This window comes from Arctopsyche grandis, chromosome 3, assembly GCF_051622035.1.
Source record: "Arctopsyche grandis isolate Sample6627 chromosome 3, ASM5162203v2, whole genome shotgun sequence".
NCBI lineage: Eukaryota > Metazoa > Arthropoda > Insecta > Trichoptera > Hydropsychidae > Arctopsyche > Arctopsyche grandis.
The window spans coordinates 37,199,781-37,216,405 of record NC_135357.1 but is presented as its reverse complement, the minus strand read 5'-3'; the positions used below and the strand labels follow the sequence as shown (position 1 = coordinate 37,216,405).

The 16,625-nt window shown below is 33.6% G+C and overlaps 2 protein-coding genes across 7 annotated transcripts in view; one reads left to right on the top strand and one right to left on the bottom strand.

Moving 5' to 3' along the window:
- Positions 1-13,735, bottom strand: part of LOC143908926 (uncharacterized) — a 40,935-nt gene extending 27,200 nt beyond the window's left edge. Inside the window, exons 1-2 of one of the 5 annotated variants that reach the window (XM_077426780.1) lie at positions 1,073-1,125; positions 623-758 (exon numbers count right to left, since the gene is read on the bottom strand). The gene's annotated coding sequence lies outside the window, so the exon portion shown is untranslated. Of the gene's footprint in view, positions 1-622; positions 759-1,010; positions 1,126-13,656 lie in introns of those variants that run through there. The other 4 variants (XM_077426781.1, XM_077426782.1, XM_077426783.1 and 1 more) reach the window with 4 other exon arrangements.
- A 1,666-nt stretch (positions 13,736-15,401) lies between these two features.
- On the top strand, positions 15,402-16,330 carry LOC143909375 (cytochrome c oxidase subunit 6C-like). Of its 2 annotated transcripts, none has more exons than XM_077427322.1 (3): positions 15,402-15,481; positions 15,931-16,100; positions 16,171-16,330. In XM_077427322.1, the coding sequence occupies exons 2-3, from the start codon at positions 15,931-15,933 to the stop codon at positions 16,235-16,237; spliced, it is 237 nt and encodes a 78-aa protein (XP_077283448.1). In that variant the 5' UTR covers positions 15,402-15,481; the 3' UTR covers positions 16,238-16,330. The 2 variants fall into 2 exon arrangements, with proteins under 2 accessions (XP_077283448.1, XP_077283449.1); XM_077427323.1 differs by having other exon boundaries at positions 15,405-15,510.
- The last annotated feature ends 295 nt before the right edge of the window (positions 16,331-16,625 follow it).

Sequence of the window (16,625 nt, the reverse complement as noted above, 5' to 3'; positions counted from 1 at the left end):
GTAAACCAGTCTTTATAAACGTGGACAAATAAATTAAACTGATTACTAAAGGCCGGATAACCAAGGTGCCGTCTTGAAAAAAACGGACCCAGAGAGTGCTGTGTATTGTTCATTGCATTGTTAATGGTTCGCCGAACGTTTTTTTTTTTTACTCTAGCTTTGTAAATATAACTAAACCGCCCCGATTCCTAGAAAAAGTACTGTGACTATCCGGTGTCTACTGATTACACGATCCATGTATTTTTTTTTCAATGCTACCTGGAAAGGCTTAGCGGGTAGTATTCTTGTTTACTTAGTACATGCTCAAAATACAACGCCTGTCGGTGGTTTTCAGGCCCATGGACATGTTGGCAAAACGCCGATCGGCATTCAGAGGTTTAAAGCAGAATATAAAGTATATTTAAAAGATGTAAACAATCTTGAAAAACCTTCTTCTTATCCCAGATATGAATACTTTTTAACTTTGTATTTGGCATACAGACATAATACATATTTTGATAAAATTTTTGCAATGTAAACGCCACGTCATAGCATAAAGCCGAATTCAATATTAATTTATCAATTTTAAGTAATCTTTAATAATTTTAGAACAAACATTAAAAACGTTCAAATAATAAATTACCTTTGTCTCGACATTTCTGAGCCAGCAAACAAGCACAAATAATGTTATTTTTAAATTACTTTTTCAACACTTCACTGGCACATTTACTCTGCTGCGTTATCAAACGTTGATAATAATAATAAAAAAAAAACAGTAACTGGAGACAACGATAAAAAAATGCGTTCACAAGAGAAGAGTCATTTTATCTCAATCGATAATGTGAAATGTTCATCAGCAGTTGCGTAAAACGTTTAAAATTATATATACTGTCGAGTTGTCATTTTGGCATGCATCTTCTGACTATCGACTGACAAAACTGGTTTTGAAATGGAACCAATCCAAAACAAAACACATACAGAATTAAAATTTAATTCTGACACACACACAAAAAAATTAAAGTCGCGCTCACAAAAAAGAATACTTCACATTATGATTAAAATAAATCACAAACACAATTTTGGAAAAACTAACGAAATAAAGCGAACACAAACGTGCTCACGCGCAGAACTTCAAAACTCGACTGAACACATGTATGTGTGCATTTATATTTGTGGTGCGTAATAATCACCAGCGATCACAAACTTTTTTATGTGGACATCCCAATTGAATTGGAAAAGCTAATTATTTGTACAAATTATTTATTTATTTTTACATATACATATACCAGGAAAACCTTACAGGTAACCCCAATGCGCCTTCCTGGCCAATTACAAACATTGCAGCATTTTCTTTATTATACAAGTCGCTGAATTACGAGACACTAAAAAACTCGCAAATTAACGAGACATCTACGAATTGTACATAAATTTTATTCTACATTAATCTATCTCAAATAGTGGTGACATAGTAAATAGCAAGGTTTTTGCCAATTTTTAATCGGGAACCGTTTCAACAATGAAATCAGAGAAAATTGGCAAACTCTGATAGGAAACGATCGACCTGGAGTCACAAATATCCAGGTCTGACCAGCAGCACTACAGATATACTCGGTAAAATTATTTTCAATCGAGGTCAGCTCATGGGATCGAACCCGGCGCTTCAAGACACTAAGCAGAAGCGTAACGACCGAGCTATGCTGCTGGCAAATCAATCTTAAAAAAATAAAATTGTCAGAATTATACAACGTCATTCTGTTACCTTAGAAAAACAGCTGGAAACCACTGAGGATAAAAAATGTAAAAATAAAATAGCAATCTCCAAAAAGACAAAATCGAATCAAATTAAAAACCGATCAAGACAACATATACAAGAACCAAACGATTTTACAAAAAATAAATATATATTATATATATAAAGCTATTGGAGAGTACAAAGTGCACTTTTTTTCTATTTTGATTGACAACATTTAAAATACGTGACAATTAACGTTTTTTATCTGTTTCTGCGTCATGACGAGTTGAATAGTGAGATATTTTATAATGGTTCAAAAAAACCATAAAACAAGAATACAAATCCGATGTATTGAATATAATCTGTAAAAATACATTAATTATTATGACCGGATTTTCAGTGAGCGCTTCTTTTTTTGTGTTTCTCATTAAACTGTGATTTAATAAAAAAAAAATTAATTCAAATAAAAATAAAAAATTAACATACATACATACATACACAGAGCTAAGCACTATCACTTATATATATTTTATTTTCGCAAAATGTACTCGTCGACCTCAAAAGCTTATCAATTATTCACTAAACATAGCTAACCGTACATTTCCGGAGCGCGTTGTTAATTTCAGGCAAATGAAACGTGAGAACTTTTATAAATACGATATATGTATGCATATGTTCAAATGGAACACGAAATGTTGACTGCTCCATCATCTATGAACATTTCATGTCGCGATCGGAACTATCGAAAACGACCCTTAGGTAAAACTAGTAGGGTAGCATTTATCGGCCCGGAAAAAAACCCTATTTGCAGACAATTTTGGTATCTCTATCTCTAAAACATTTAGCCCTGCAAATAAAAAAAGAGTGCCCCTCTCTAAAATTTCTCGCACGACCCAATCGGGGTCCGCCCGGAAAATCAAACGTCAAAAACACAGGGTTGCCAGTAGGGATCCCAAATATTAGTCAACTTCAACTATTCAAATATCGAATAGTAAATCAAGAGCTATTCGAATATTCGAAAATTTAAAAAAAAAGGTAATTACATATGTACCAAGCATAAATTTGAATGAATCGTCTTATAATAGTTGCCATTGAATTCCACCTCGTTTTTACCAGCCAATAATAATTTCAATTTTTTATTTTCTTTTTTCATTATGATTTCTTGTAAAAATGTATATTTCACCGGTGACTTCTTAAATATTCGTATTATTTTTCTGATGTTTTCTTAAAATTTCGTAGAGATTATTATCGATCGAAAAGTGATTTTCTTCAAACATTTCCGTATTTAATGAATAAACATCCGTTTCTTCACATGTAGACATTTCATCTTCTTCATTATCTTCATTTTTACAAACCTCCTTTATTATCACAATTATCCCCATTATATATTTCATTTTCTTCATAATCGTCGGCTTCTTCGTCATCACTCTTTTCATGTTCTTTTTTATTAAGTTTATAAAAAAATATATGCACGAATAATATTCGAATAGTTGATGAAATATTCGAATAACGAATGGCTGAAAAATCAAACGAATAATTCGAATATTCGATCGGGTTGCCAGTAACAAAAATAAAATTTGATCAACTTATTATAAAATCTAAAGATTAAATATAATTTTTTAATTGTAAATTGCTATATTACATATATGGAAAGCCTCAATTGGCCCTGGTCGAAAGTGATTCAAGGATAAAGCGGTTATGTAAAATTATTTTAGCTTAATTATTATTTTACATGCGGTTTCCATCTCGATTCCAGTTTCTATGTATATTTTGGAAAGCCACAATTTATTTAGCATAAATTTAGTGGTGCTACCCGGCTTCGCTCGGTAAATGGAAATTAAATGAAAACCATGAAAAAAATCTTCATTCGTTTTTTTTTATTAAATTTATTAAATCATTTAAAGACCGACCAATCACAAAGGTTTTTGACCTATCCAGCCAATCAGAAACGACTTTGACGACAGCCAATTAGAAACGAATTACAGACGCCGTTACGGATTTATACCTACATACATATATGTACATATATAAGACAAGTATACATATAATATATTTTCACTCTATCTATGTAGTTTATGTATAAATATACGAAATGTCAATATATCTGATTTGATCAGATATATCAAAGTGTCAATATATCTGATTTGTATTTAGTGTAGATCCCCGATCAAATTTTATAACAATTTTTTATTACATTACAAATCTCTTCTTACTTCAGAAACGATTTGGACATGTGACGAAGTTTGGGTTCTTATCCGATCGTTTTCAAACTTTGCCATTTTGCTCGGTTTGGTCATCAATATCAATATTGACGCCGTTTGAAAATACTCAGTCATATTTATTCTTGACGTCTATCGTCCAAATTGATCGTTCAAACTGTTCGTCCAGATTGTTCGTTTTAGCCTCTTCTTACTTTATATCCCTTTTCGCCGCCATCTCGCTATGTCAGATTTTAATTGTTTAAACGCCAATAACTTTTTCTTTTTCACTCTATATTTTATAATTTACATATCTACATTTATTGCCAAAATAAAACAATACAAACTCAGCTGTTACGATGAAACTTGTAATAACCGAGTTGAACTCTAATGCATTTTGTATGAACCAACATTTGCAATAATTAGTCTAATCGACAGTAATATAATAGGACTGGGCAAAAAGAAAAAACGGGGTCATATAATACAATGATGAATCGAGTTTCACAAACAAAGCATAGAAATAGGAAACGAAACAGAACGCCAACAAAGTCACTTGCGGTCAAAAAACGGATACCGAAACCCCTATGTATGTATGTACATATGGTTGTCGATAAGCACTAGTAGTAGACAAATAAGAAGTAGAAAAGAACAAACAAAAAAAAACTCGGATAAAGTGTGCCAAGCTTACGTACACAGTATCCAACCAACGTACCATTCGTAAATATGGACTTTGACCCGTAACGATCTTATAATAAGTCTTGTTGCAAGCTTTCTTTTGACATTTACCGCTCAAAACTTAGAACTCACAGCTTAAGAATGCACGCGTATGCACTTCGAAGCAAGGTATTCTCGATTAAAATCGATCAGATCAAGGTTTCGTGGCCTTGCGTGAGCATGAAGTAGATCATATTTCCGTAGAAGCACGTGTGCTTTGGAACGACAACAAATAGTGTATAATATAGGAAGCTTGACTTTGATCTGTTCTCAATTATAAGCTTCTTTTAAATCTCAACCTTTTAGTAGGAAGCACTTCTTTTTCCAGTACCTTTTGATGTTTTCGTAAATGTGTCAAAGCACATCAAGGTCAAGTATCTACATTCTGAGTCTACAACAAATCGCAAACTCTACTCTCATGACTCACAATGCATTAAACAAATATGACGTATGTAAATAGTTGCAATTGCGAAGTACATGTGTATTATTAATGAATACAAAAGGCACAATTCTTCTTCTTCAATCCTCTTATCTAATATTGTGTTGGGAACTCTGCGGATCAAATTCTTCTGTACAAACATGTATATAGTATTCGATTGCCGCAAAGACCTATTCCAACTGGAGTCACTTTCAAGATCACTTTATCAGATGATCTTCTTGAGACATCCTAAGAACGTACCCCAACGACTCAACTCTGAGTTCAAGTATAATAAATATGATATAACTGTGGTGGGAGTTCCAACTTATCTCATATCTCATGCAATATTCACCCACACTCCCGGTTCAGTTCATCTGCACAACATTCTTACTTTCTTTATTTTTACCTCTAGCTTTTCATGTAATTTTTCAAATTTCTTCTACATTCTTTTGGGTACCACTAATTCTAATCAAAAAAATCCTTAAGTTTATAAATAAAGTATCTGGATCGTAAATAGAATGAAAACCCAAGTATCGGGCCAAACCGTGCGACTTGCAAGCGACCAGACCAAATGTATGCAGTTAGATGGAGCGTGCCACACCCGTCAACTTCTTGGTCACTCACATTTCCGTACATTTTTTCCGATAAAGTCGTCCGGTGTGGCTCTAACCGAATTGCCTGGCGCTGCTCGAGTGGGATGAAAGTTGAAAGTTATTATATGGTGAGATACAGTGGCGGCTCGTGAGAATTCACATTGGGAGGCTACAGAAATGAATCGAACTCGTTGAGCTCGTCACAGAGGGAGGGCTGCAGCCATGTGGACGAGCCACCACTGGTGAGGTAGATTAGCGGACAAACATTCTATTTATTCATTCATAGACATATGCTATTTCAGTTCACATTTTAAGTATAACAAAGAGATTTGAAATTGTTCTAATCCGACATTCAAACATAATACAATTGAAATACCGAAACGTCGTAAATAGGGATTGAAAAAATACTAAAATTTCCGATATCGGTATTGTCGTAAGAAAAAAAGTCAATACCGGTACAGTCGGTTTTGATTTTTTTAAATTCATTATTAAAAAAGACCAGTCCGCCCGATAACCCGAGTACTACATGTTTAAGGGGGTATTCTTGTCTAGAAATTTGAAAAAATCGATTTTTTTTTGTGTCATATTTTCAAAATTTAAACCTTTAAGAATATGTCCTTAAGAGGATTTTTCAAAATTCAAATTATTTTCGGAGATATAGCTGTTTTAGTGACGTGGCATCCAACCGGCGCGTAACGTTACCCGAAACTACTTTTTCCAACGAGTTTGACATGATATCTCAAGTTCTAATGTACCAATTAATTTAAAATTTGGTGTGGTTCTTTTTTATATATCCCTCTATGGTCCGTACCAGAATTATGTAAAAATTTTGTTGTTTAATATTTAAAAAAAATTCAAAACTTTGAAAAAAAAGGCCAAAAAATTAGTTTTTTTTTATACAGTTGCCATTTCGCGAAAAAATTTTTTTTATTTTTTTTCGTGGTAAGGACCATAGCGACATTCTTATTAATCAAGAATCTTTTTTTTTTTTTTTTTTCGGATGACTAGAAGGGTTGGAATCGTGTCAAGATGGAGGCACCCTTATTTTTACCTCCCCCACTTTACCAGCCTGTAATTTTTTCAATTTTTAATGTTTTTTTTTTTTCATTTTTGTTATGTATTATTGAAATATTAATAAACATTTAGTAAAAAAATTTTTTTTAGTTTTTGTTTTATTGAATTTTAAAAAACGCCCAAAATATGTCTCTCTAGACTAGAATACCCCCTTAAAAACAATTTGTTCCAAACACTCAAATACAGAATATTCTGGTGCAAAACTGTGAAGTAGGTACGGCCCAAGTACAAAGGATTTTAATGTTTGGTAGAAATTTGTGATTTTTTGTTTGATATTACGGTATTTCGTCGACTGATACAAAGTCTCAGCGTGATGTGATAAATAGTGTGCAAGCTATCCTAAAACTAAAACATTCTGTAAAAAGCTTAAAAGCGTAATCAGGGATCGACACTGGTTACAAATTTTAGTCAAAATTTTTCGAAATACTTTATCTATCGATATTTCGCATATATAGAAAAATACGTCTAAATACAGGTAAAATATACAAAAATAATACATACGTATATTAAATAGAGAACAAATGAAATCCACTCAGAGGAGAGATAAAAAAAATCACCACCGAAGTGCACTGGAGCGCGCGACCGACTGATTCCAAAGTCGCATTGCATCCTTTCCTAATATTCTATAGCCTGTTTTAAATTCAAAACAATACCATCCATAGTCCGGCCCAATACCGGAAGTGGTAAAAAATATCATATAACAGGAAAACCGCCATGAAAATTAGAAAAATCGAAGCGACGCGTCATAATAGATACGGCATTGGCCAGTGCGCGCGTACTGGAGCCCCTCGGTGCAAAAACGCACATTGAAAATATACTCGCATGCCAGTAAATAATACAATTACAATAATAAACACATAAATAAATAATAATTAAAAAAAAAATAAAAACAAAAAAATAATAACCGTATCGTTAAAATATTAAATTGAAATTACATATATTCAAATACCCACTATGTAAATTTCAACTAACGAAAAAAACAAGTTTTACATACGATCTTGCAACATTATCGGTATGAGTATGAATTCTCAATTTAGAAACGCATCAACACATCTACGCTTCGACTGAGCTGTGGATTAAATCTGCAGCTCAATTCTAAAATGAAAAATTTAGTAGATAGATAGCAGACGGAAAAAATCCGTTGTGAAGTCCTTCGATCCCGGGCTCCGAGCCCTGAAGTCATCTGATATTGTTGGGTAAGGGTAAGGTTCAGGATCCAAATGAAATGCCATCAACGATTCCACACGGTCCACCCCTCACACCAGAATTATCTGATCTACCGCGTGTACCTCCTTATAAAGGACAAGTTGCCCAGCATAGCTTCCCCGATCCGTTGGCGTTTCTATTGTCAAGGCACGTACATATATCTACCCGCACTCGCCCCGTTCTGTGAGAGCCCCAGCGTATCCTTTGTTCGGGCACTTACTGAGTCCCGTTAGCCTGATACGGGGTCTCTATTGTTCACCCAAGAATGCCCATGGACAGTGGATACTCTCTTCCATGTTCCCACGTTAAATTATCAATAATATGTGAAAAACTTGTGAGGATGTCAAATAATCACTAGTTGGACTCACACTCCAAGCTGATCTACATATCTATATAGTACTCACAACTTTCATACGTTATCGATTACAACATGAAATTCAAATCGCCCGAATTATACACTATTGTAATTCTTGCTGATGAGCCTCCTATAATTGTTCTCGTTTCAATGCGCCTATTGGCCGGTTTCTGAATTTGAATTTGGTTCTTTCAACACCGAGGTGCATAAATCGAATAAATGAAATTTTAATTAAAATAATCGAGCGAACAAAACGTGATTCATTTAAATGAGAGCTAGCTAGCTCTTATCTAATCTAAAGATAACGCGAGTTTTGTTTATCGAAAATATTATGACGTTAAATGGAGAGAAACCTTTGAAATGCAAAAAAAAAAAGCAAAATTTAAATGTCAACTGATTGAATAAGAATATTTACGATATAAATAGAGACGTATAATGAACAAAACCCGTTACATAAGTACAATTAAATTAATTTTAAATTTCTATATTTTAGTAAATAGCATTCATCATAAATAATATAAAGGTTTAATATTCCTCTTTTATTTATTGGTTTGGTATACGATGTAAATATATCATACCAAAGAATATACGCATTTAAATAATTAAATTTGAATAACTTTGAATTGGACATCGCAAAAAATCGAATGTCGTATATTTTACAATATAAGTTATATTTATATTATCCAGCACTGCATGTCAACAGCAGTGCAAGTAAAAGACTGCCTCTACGCACACTATACGGAAGCGCACATTCAGACAAGTATTGAACAATAACAAGTTGGCAATCATTCATCTCATTCAAATAGACTCGTGTTGAATCTCATGAAATTGACCAGTTCATCAACATGACAATCAAACAGGTCCAAATGAAACCGGATGGTATATACAAGAGACGAGTTATTGAAAGCGGACGTTTTCGCAGCAATAGGTTGGAAAAGTAAACGATGACGCAAAGCTCTACCGCATTCAGGCGCCCAAATTTAAGTTCCGATAAAATTGAAGGGTTGTAAATACTTCCCCCTTTAATACTCGATAGAAATATTTGTAAATGGTAATAAATCTTCTCGAAGATAGTGAGTCAAAGCCTAGAACACCTTGTTAAAAGGCAGTGGGAAATAAATTGGGGTAATATTTATATTTCCTCATATATACGTATCGAAGAAACTTTTTTTTAACTCTTTCTATCAAGAGAGAGAATTTAATTTCAGTACGACTTCAAATTACAGACCCAAACTCCAATATGCTCCGGACAAGCGAATAATAAAGCAACAATAGATAATGTGAATAGATCGTGTCGGCTACTGCTGTTACGTCTACATATGAATGTATCTATATAGAACTAGTGTTGTACCCGATGAAATATCATCGCATGGGTGTTGGCATATTAAGTTATTAAATTAAAAGAAATGTTAATTTAATATTAATATTTAGTTTTTAAAAAATGGTAAAAACTATCTACCTACCAACACGTAAACACATATAAAACACCAATAGAAAAATTAATTAATTAATTAAATAAATTTTCAATAGATGGCGGTAAATTCTCTGCCAAGAGGAAACTTTGGTAGCAAATAGTATATATAGAAGTTTTTTTCTGTTGTTATTGTATTCGTATATACGTTTTTCCAGTGGTTTAGCTTTGACGTACATACATATGTATGTGGAATCGAAACGACTATTATAGTACAGCGAGCGTTATCTCAGACAAACAGAGAGACACACAGGCAGAATAGCGATATTATATATGACTAGCTGAACCCGACATGCGTTGCAATGCCAGAATAAGGCATGCAATTCCCGTTCCCATTCCCGTTTCAAGTGATTGTTCAAGTGAACTAACGTCTCTTCAACGCCGTGTCGTCATAAACCAACTGGTAACGTGGTTACCAACGAACACATTTCCTCGACTACACAATGGCGCTTCAAACTTTCACGTCGGTAAAATCGTAATTACTAGAGGTCGGAATCAGAAGGGGCCAGAAAAGTGCCACCTATTGTTCCATTGTTTTAAATCCTTTGTAAAAAAGGTTCGGCAAACCTTTAACAATGCATTTACAATCTTTGAACAATAAACAGCCCCTTCAGATTCCGGTCTCTAGTAATTACGAATATTATTATTAAGAGGTTTTTTCCCGTGTTTTTTTTTCACCGTATGCTTCCCGGACATGCATAAAACAAATCCTGAAAGTTCCATCGTAATCGGTTGAATGGTTTAGGAGACAGACAGACAGACATTCAATTTTATATATATATACATATATATGTAGATAAATATCAAAAGGAACTTGTAATTGAAAGTCAACTAGAGAATATTGAAAAACGGTCATTAAAAATCCTGTTACTGTAATCTAAAAAGTCCAGTATTATTATTAATAAAGCCTTTTTTACATTCCAGTAATCAATCTTTCCTTTGATTATGTTGTAATAAATCATTTCATTCAAATATCGACCTGATTTTAGGTGACTTCAATTATATATATGTGTATATAGGGTTACCTGACAACTCGTTCACAGATTTTCCGTAAACCGAGGATGCGCTCCAGGCATTACGTATACGGCCATCTCTTTCTCACGCCGTCTGTTCACCAAGATCTCGTTTACTATGCCATTACGTATGCATGTTATCGGTGAACAGACGGTCTGTGAAAGAGATGGCTGCATACGTAATGGCATAGTAAACGAGATCTTGGTGAACAGACGGGGTGAGAAAGAGATGGCCGTATACGTAATTCCTGGAGCGCATCCTCGGTTTACGGAAAATCTGTGAACGAGTGTCGTGTCACCGTGTATATACATACATAGATGTGCTGCTGTTTACGGGCAGTTGCCGGTCTGTACTGTGCCAGTATAAACAGACCGATATACCCATTATAAGTAGAGGTAGGTTAGCCTAGGTGCCGCTCATTGTTCCATTGTTGTAAATCCTTCGTAAAAAAGGTTCGGCAAACCTTTAACAATGCATTTACAACATTTGAACAATACGCGGCACCTTCTGGGTCCGGGCTTTAATTATAAGATATATAGGAAATTGTTACCTTGTATAAGGCGTAAGTATAAGTATAAACGGGTCAGAAAAGGGGAACAGAAATACAAAAGATGTGGAGTACGAATGTTGAACAGTCGAACTGTAGGATTAGCGGCCGGGTCAACGAGTGCACGTGCACCGAGAACGCACTGGCTCGGTGCACGCGTACTTGCCTCGGTACACTGAAGGTGATGGCAACAATCAAAGCTTCCCAAACTGTCTCGAGGTGAATTAATTACTTAAAGTAACGGTAAAACGAACGCTAAGATCGTATACATACGTTCGACTTCCATTACACCAATGAACAATGGATATAATATGTAACTCGTATACTCAATGATGAATGTTAGCATGACATCAACAACGGTGAGATATATCTCATATACAAATCATGGTCGGTGTTTACGGTGCACTCTCAATTATCCGTGCATGAATTGATTATTCTTTGATGGAATGAAACATGTCGAATACGAACGACTTTTGTCACAACCATGAATCAAGTTGTCTCGTCAATAACGATACTGCGACAAATATATGGAAAGAGATTCGTTGGATTCTTACAAACCCGATGAAAGTGAAATATATGAAAAGTGTACACTAATGGCAAGATTTGAAAATGAAAAGTGATTTACCCTTTGAATGCTGACCAACGCCAATCGGCGTTTTGCCAACAATTCTATGAGACTGAAATACGCCGATAGGCGTTTGCTTTTTGAGTATGTAAAAAATAAACAATAATACTACCCGCTAAGCCTTTCCAGATAGCATTGAACATGGGTCGTGTAATCCGTGTCAATGTTTGTAAAGACTGGTTTACATCGAAATTTCTGAATTTATAACCATAGCAGAATTTCTCGATGGAAATCCCTAACTGTTGAGTACTTTAGATTGTGGCTTGGCATTTTGATTTTTAGCATTACATTTCAACAACAATGAAGAAGATGGAACTAGTTTTGGAAAAATACATTCATTAATAGACTTATTTTATATTGTTGCAAGATATATTAGAGAGTCCAAACTTTACAAACCTCTACATCCTCGGTAGTGATCTAGGGTTTGTTTGGATTAGCTACAATTTTTATACCTGATTTATAAATAATCTAGTTGGAAATGTTGGCGAAAATTTTAGCGTGGCGGGTTTTCAACAGAATAGACGTCTGTACTCAAAGGTTTAAGTAAACTGGGTTTTCAGTGTCTATGAATGGGAGAAATTATCAATTGATAATTTAATTGAGTTGATCGATCAAGGTGGATGGTTCTCGAGAAAATTAGCATTGATATAAGAAACTTGTCAAAGAAAATTCTCAGAAATCACAAGATTTTATTTATAAAAATTCGTTTAGTCTGTACATAAGAAACACGATATCATACAGATATTAAAATCGAAATAGAAACTAATAGTGAGGATGTCTGTTCCCCTTCCCCACCATTAATAGCCCGAATAATCGAGAATACACTGTATTTTCAAGATAATATTATATATGTAGTTTAATTAATTTACTCATCGTTCAAAGTGTTTCAATCTGGAATATTGACTTCGTTATTTGTATTACTGAAATGGCTTATTTTATACTAAAAAATATATGGAATAACAAACGACAATAAGCCTCTTTATATAAATAAAACTATGATAGACATAACTGTTGTCTCAAAACATTACAAAAGAAAAAATCTAGAAATGAACAGTGTAGGATATATGTAATTAACGAGTTTAACAATGACTGGGACCACCATCAACAGACAAATACTATTAACTGTATGCAAATGTATATAAAAAAATTGAATAACCAGTTATTTAAAGACAATTATCGTTTAAATACTTTCTAATTCTTAAGCTGCAAATAGCAGAATAAATATTTGCAAAAGTACAATATGTATATTTTTTAAGATATTTAACCGGCATACAGAAATGTACTTTCATAAAAAAAAAAATAGTACACTAAATATTTATTTATACAGTGAATATAATCCTAACTTTAGTAAGACCATTAATACCACACTTTGAACGTGTTAAATATAACGTTTCCGTACTTTGAAAGGTTGCAATTCGCTTTATATGTAAAGCAGATTTAAATTCCAAAACACTTTCACATGAATTTAAACAGAACAATAGACATCTGCATATTACACGGAAACGCAATACAACACTACACCATTCTGATCAACAGTGATAAATTGTGGGGTCGAATAGGTGAAAATAATGAAGAAGCACTGCTCACGGTGTGAGAGGATGACACATCTGTCATTGTTTAATTGTCATAGTGACAGGTGATTTTGCTGATGTTGAAATCGATTTACGGGGGTTATAAATGGCGAGGGGCTGGTTGAAAGTGCGTGGGAAAAACTGAGGGCTGGCGCTCACCACGGGGGGCTCCGCATTCAAGGAGACTCAGGAGATGCAGCGAAACACGTCTGACAAGCGCTCACAAAGCGTCACGACTGAAACTTCGACCATATCCACCTGGTATTTACATTCTCTCCATGACGTCACCGTTCTACGTCATTATATTTTGCGTGGGTTTATAATCAATTGAGAGCTATCGAACTGTCCTACTTGTGATTTAAGGATTACTCAAATCTTGCTTCCGTATGTAAGCAATTTAAATTTAAAATAAAAAAGTAAAATGTAAGCAATGCGACAAAATCGAACACATTAGTAAAATACTTCGGTTCGGTGAATACTGGTCACAAAGTCACTAAAATCTCAGCCGAAAAGTCCATCATACTTACGATAACTATCATACCCACGAGAACTTGAGTGCCAAATATTGTGTATTCGCGATTTTTATATTAAAAATTGTCTTTGCGACCACCGCAATGTGACAAATAGTCCAATTACCAATACCTTCAATATCATGGATGCATTCAATAATATTAATGATTTTCAAAATAAAGTCGTACAATAAACAATGAATTGTGTGTAGAAATTTATTTGGTCTAGGATCGCATTATAATAAAAAAATGATTAACTTCAATCAGAGTTTCTATTGAAAGAAAAAAAAGGTGCCGGGATTCACTTCTTGTCAAGTTTTTTATTGGAAAAGATTATATTAAAATTATATTATATAGAATATTCGTCTGAAACATAAAAAATGCTGAGACAAAAAGGTGCCGGAACGCCGTTCCACCACGTTACATGCTGAAAAAAGCCCTGACTTTAATCATTAATGGTAATTTATCAAAACAATAAGTATAGGAAATAAGTGATGTGCATTAGCTCAATGTTTTATAAATAAAGATAATCAATCACAAAGTATAGAAGCTCTTAAAGGTTTTTCAATAATTATAAGTTTAAAATATTGTATATATTTTTAAACCTAAGCAACTTTAAAAAATTGGAAAAAATGAAATGAAGTAAACCTTATTTTCGTTTCTCAATAGATAAATTCTGATATAAAAATTTATATTAGCGTATATATATAGAGACGGTGCATTAAGTTCAAACAGCTCTTGAAATTTGAAAATGCATGTAAATAAAATGTAAATTATAAAAGTCGGTTGATAAATTATAACATAAAAAACTAAGTCGAAAAATGTTATATGGATAATGAATAATATATGAATAAAAAAAAACGGTAAAAAGGTCTTTTCTCTTTACCTGTTATGTAATCGACTGCAAACTCGAAAAAAAAAGTCGATTACAAAACAATTTTCAAGATTTGTATAATTTTTGACAAAAGCTATATGAATTTTTAGATTTTTAACAACGGGTTTTCGGAAACCCATGAAAACTATTATGGTGACACCATTAAAGATATATGTATATTTTAGCTCATATTTTGATCGGGCCCTTCTGGATCACGGACCCAGGCTATTTGCATACACTGCATCTCCCCTCTTGTCAGCCCTGATTCTGTATTTGAGATTTTTGTGGCAACAATTGTCGTGCACGCGATCTCAATTTGCTCAATAATCGGTTTACCCAATATATTTAATAACTGTCAATAGTTTTTGTAATATTTTTCTAAAATTATATTTTTAAATCAATTCGTAGATTATTTTCATAAAGTGAAAGGTGTAGACATTATTTTTATTACTAAAATGACAAAGCACAACTTTGATACCATATGAAAAAACTATCAAGCATATTATTTCATCCGTGATTTAAGTGGTGTAGCCACACTGAGTTCGGCCATTGGTTATATTCAGCATTGATCCGGTCGTCGCGTTCGTCGTCTATCGCCAAGGTTATCAATTTTTCACTATTGTTATATATGTAATAAAATTCCCTAACGGGTGACCTTTATCAAAACCTTTACACCAGAATCTTTATCCAAGATTTATCCATCAACAATTTACATTCTCGTTACATAACCATAACTGTCAAATTCTGATAAAACATTAAAAAATCTGGCATTTTAATTAACTGGCTCTTATCTTTTGACGTAAAATCTCCAAGTAATTCATATTTGATACTAAGACGACTTTCATATTTGAGACTAAGACGATTTGATACTGTCTGTTCGATTACTTCTTGTTTCTGAAACGATGATACCTGTGTGTCAATGATATCTGGTGAATGAACGTTAATAATCTTTGCTTGAATTGATTCAAGTTATATAATTTAAAACGTGATAATTTTATTTCAAATTTGCATGGTCGAAAATTTTCATGTCGTTATTAATTTATGTTTTAGATGTCCGAAGCGAAAGTTAGCATCATTGCCAAGCCCCAACTGAGGGGTCTCTTGAACTCTGCCATCAAAAAACATTTGTCGATTGCGATCGTTTTCAGTCTAACAACGGCAGTCCTTTGGAAGACCGTGGTCGCCGATCCTCGCAGGAAGAAATACGCCGATTTCTACAGGTGATATTTTTATACCGATCGATACGTTTTATCGTGTCGTAAAATATAACGCATCTATTTCGTTTTCCAGGGACTACGATGCTGAGAAGGAATTCGAAATCATGAAGTCAAAGGGAGTGTTCCAGTCGTGCCAGTAAACTTCGGAGCGATGACAGTTATTGCAGAATTTTATTTTTCCGTTTTTGTTCCACAATAGTATAATATTTAATCGTATTAAATGAATTAAAAATTTGACCGTTGTATTTATTTCATCACCTGAATTACTCATTTTCGATTACTATTTTAATGTACGTACACTAGAGACTATCGGCGTGATGTATTATGTGTCATGATAGTTTACAAGATGTATCGATGACGGTTTGTAGATAATTTAACATGAGTTTTTGATATATGTATGTATTTAAATTAAAAAAGCTCGTAAATGAGTAAATATATTTGTTCTTGGATGTTGGCGTATATGATTTAATAAAAATGGCAAAGTTTTAAAATGATTCGAAGACTAGAAATTTCAGTTCAATTTTTTGT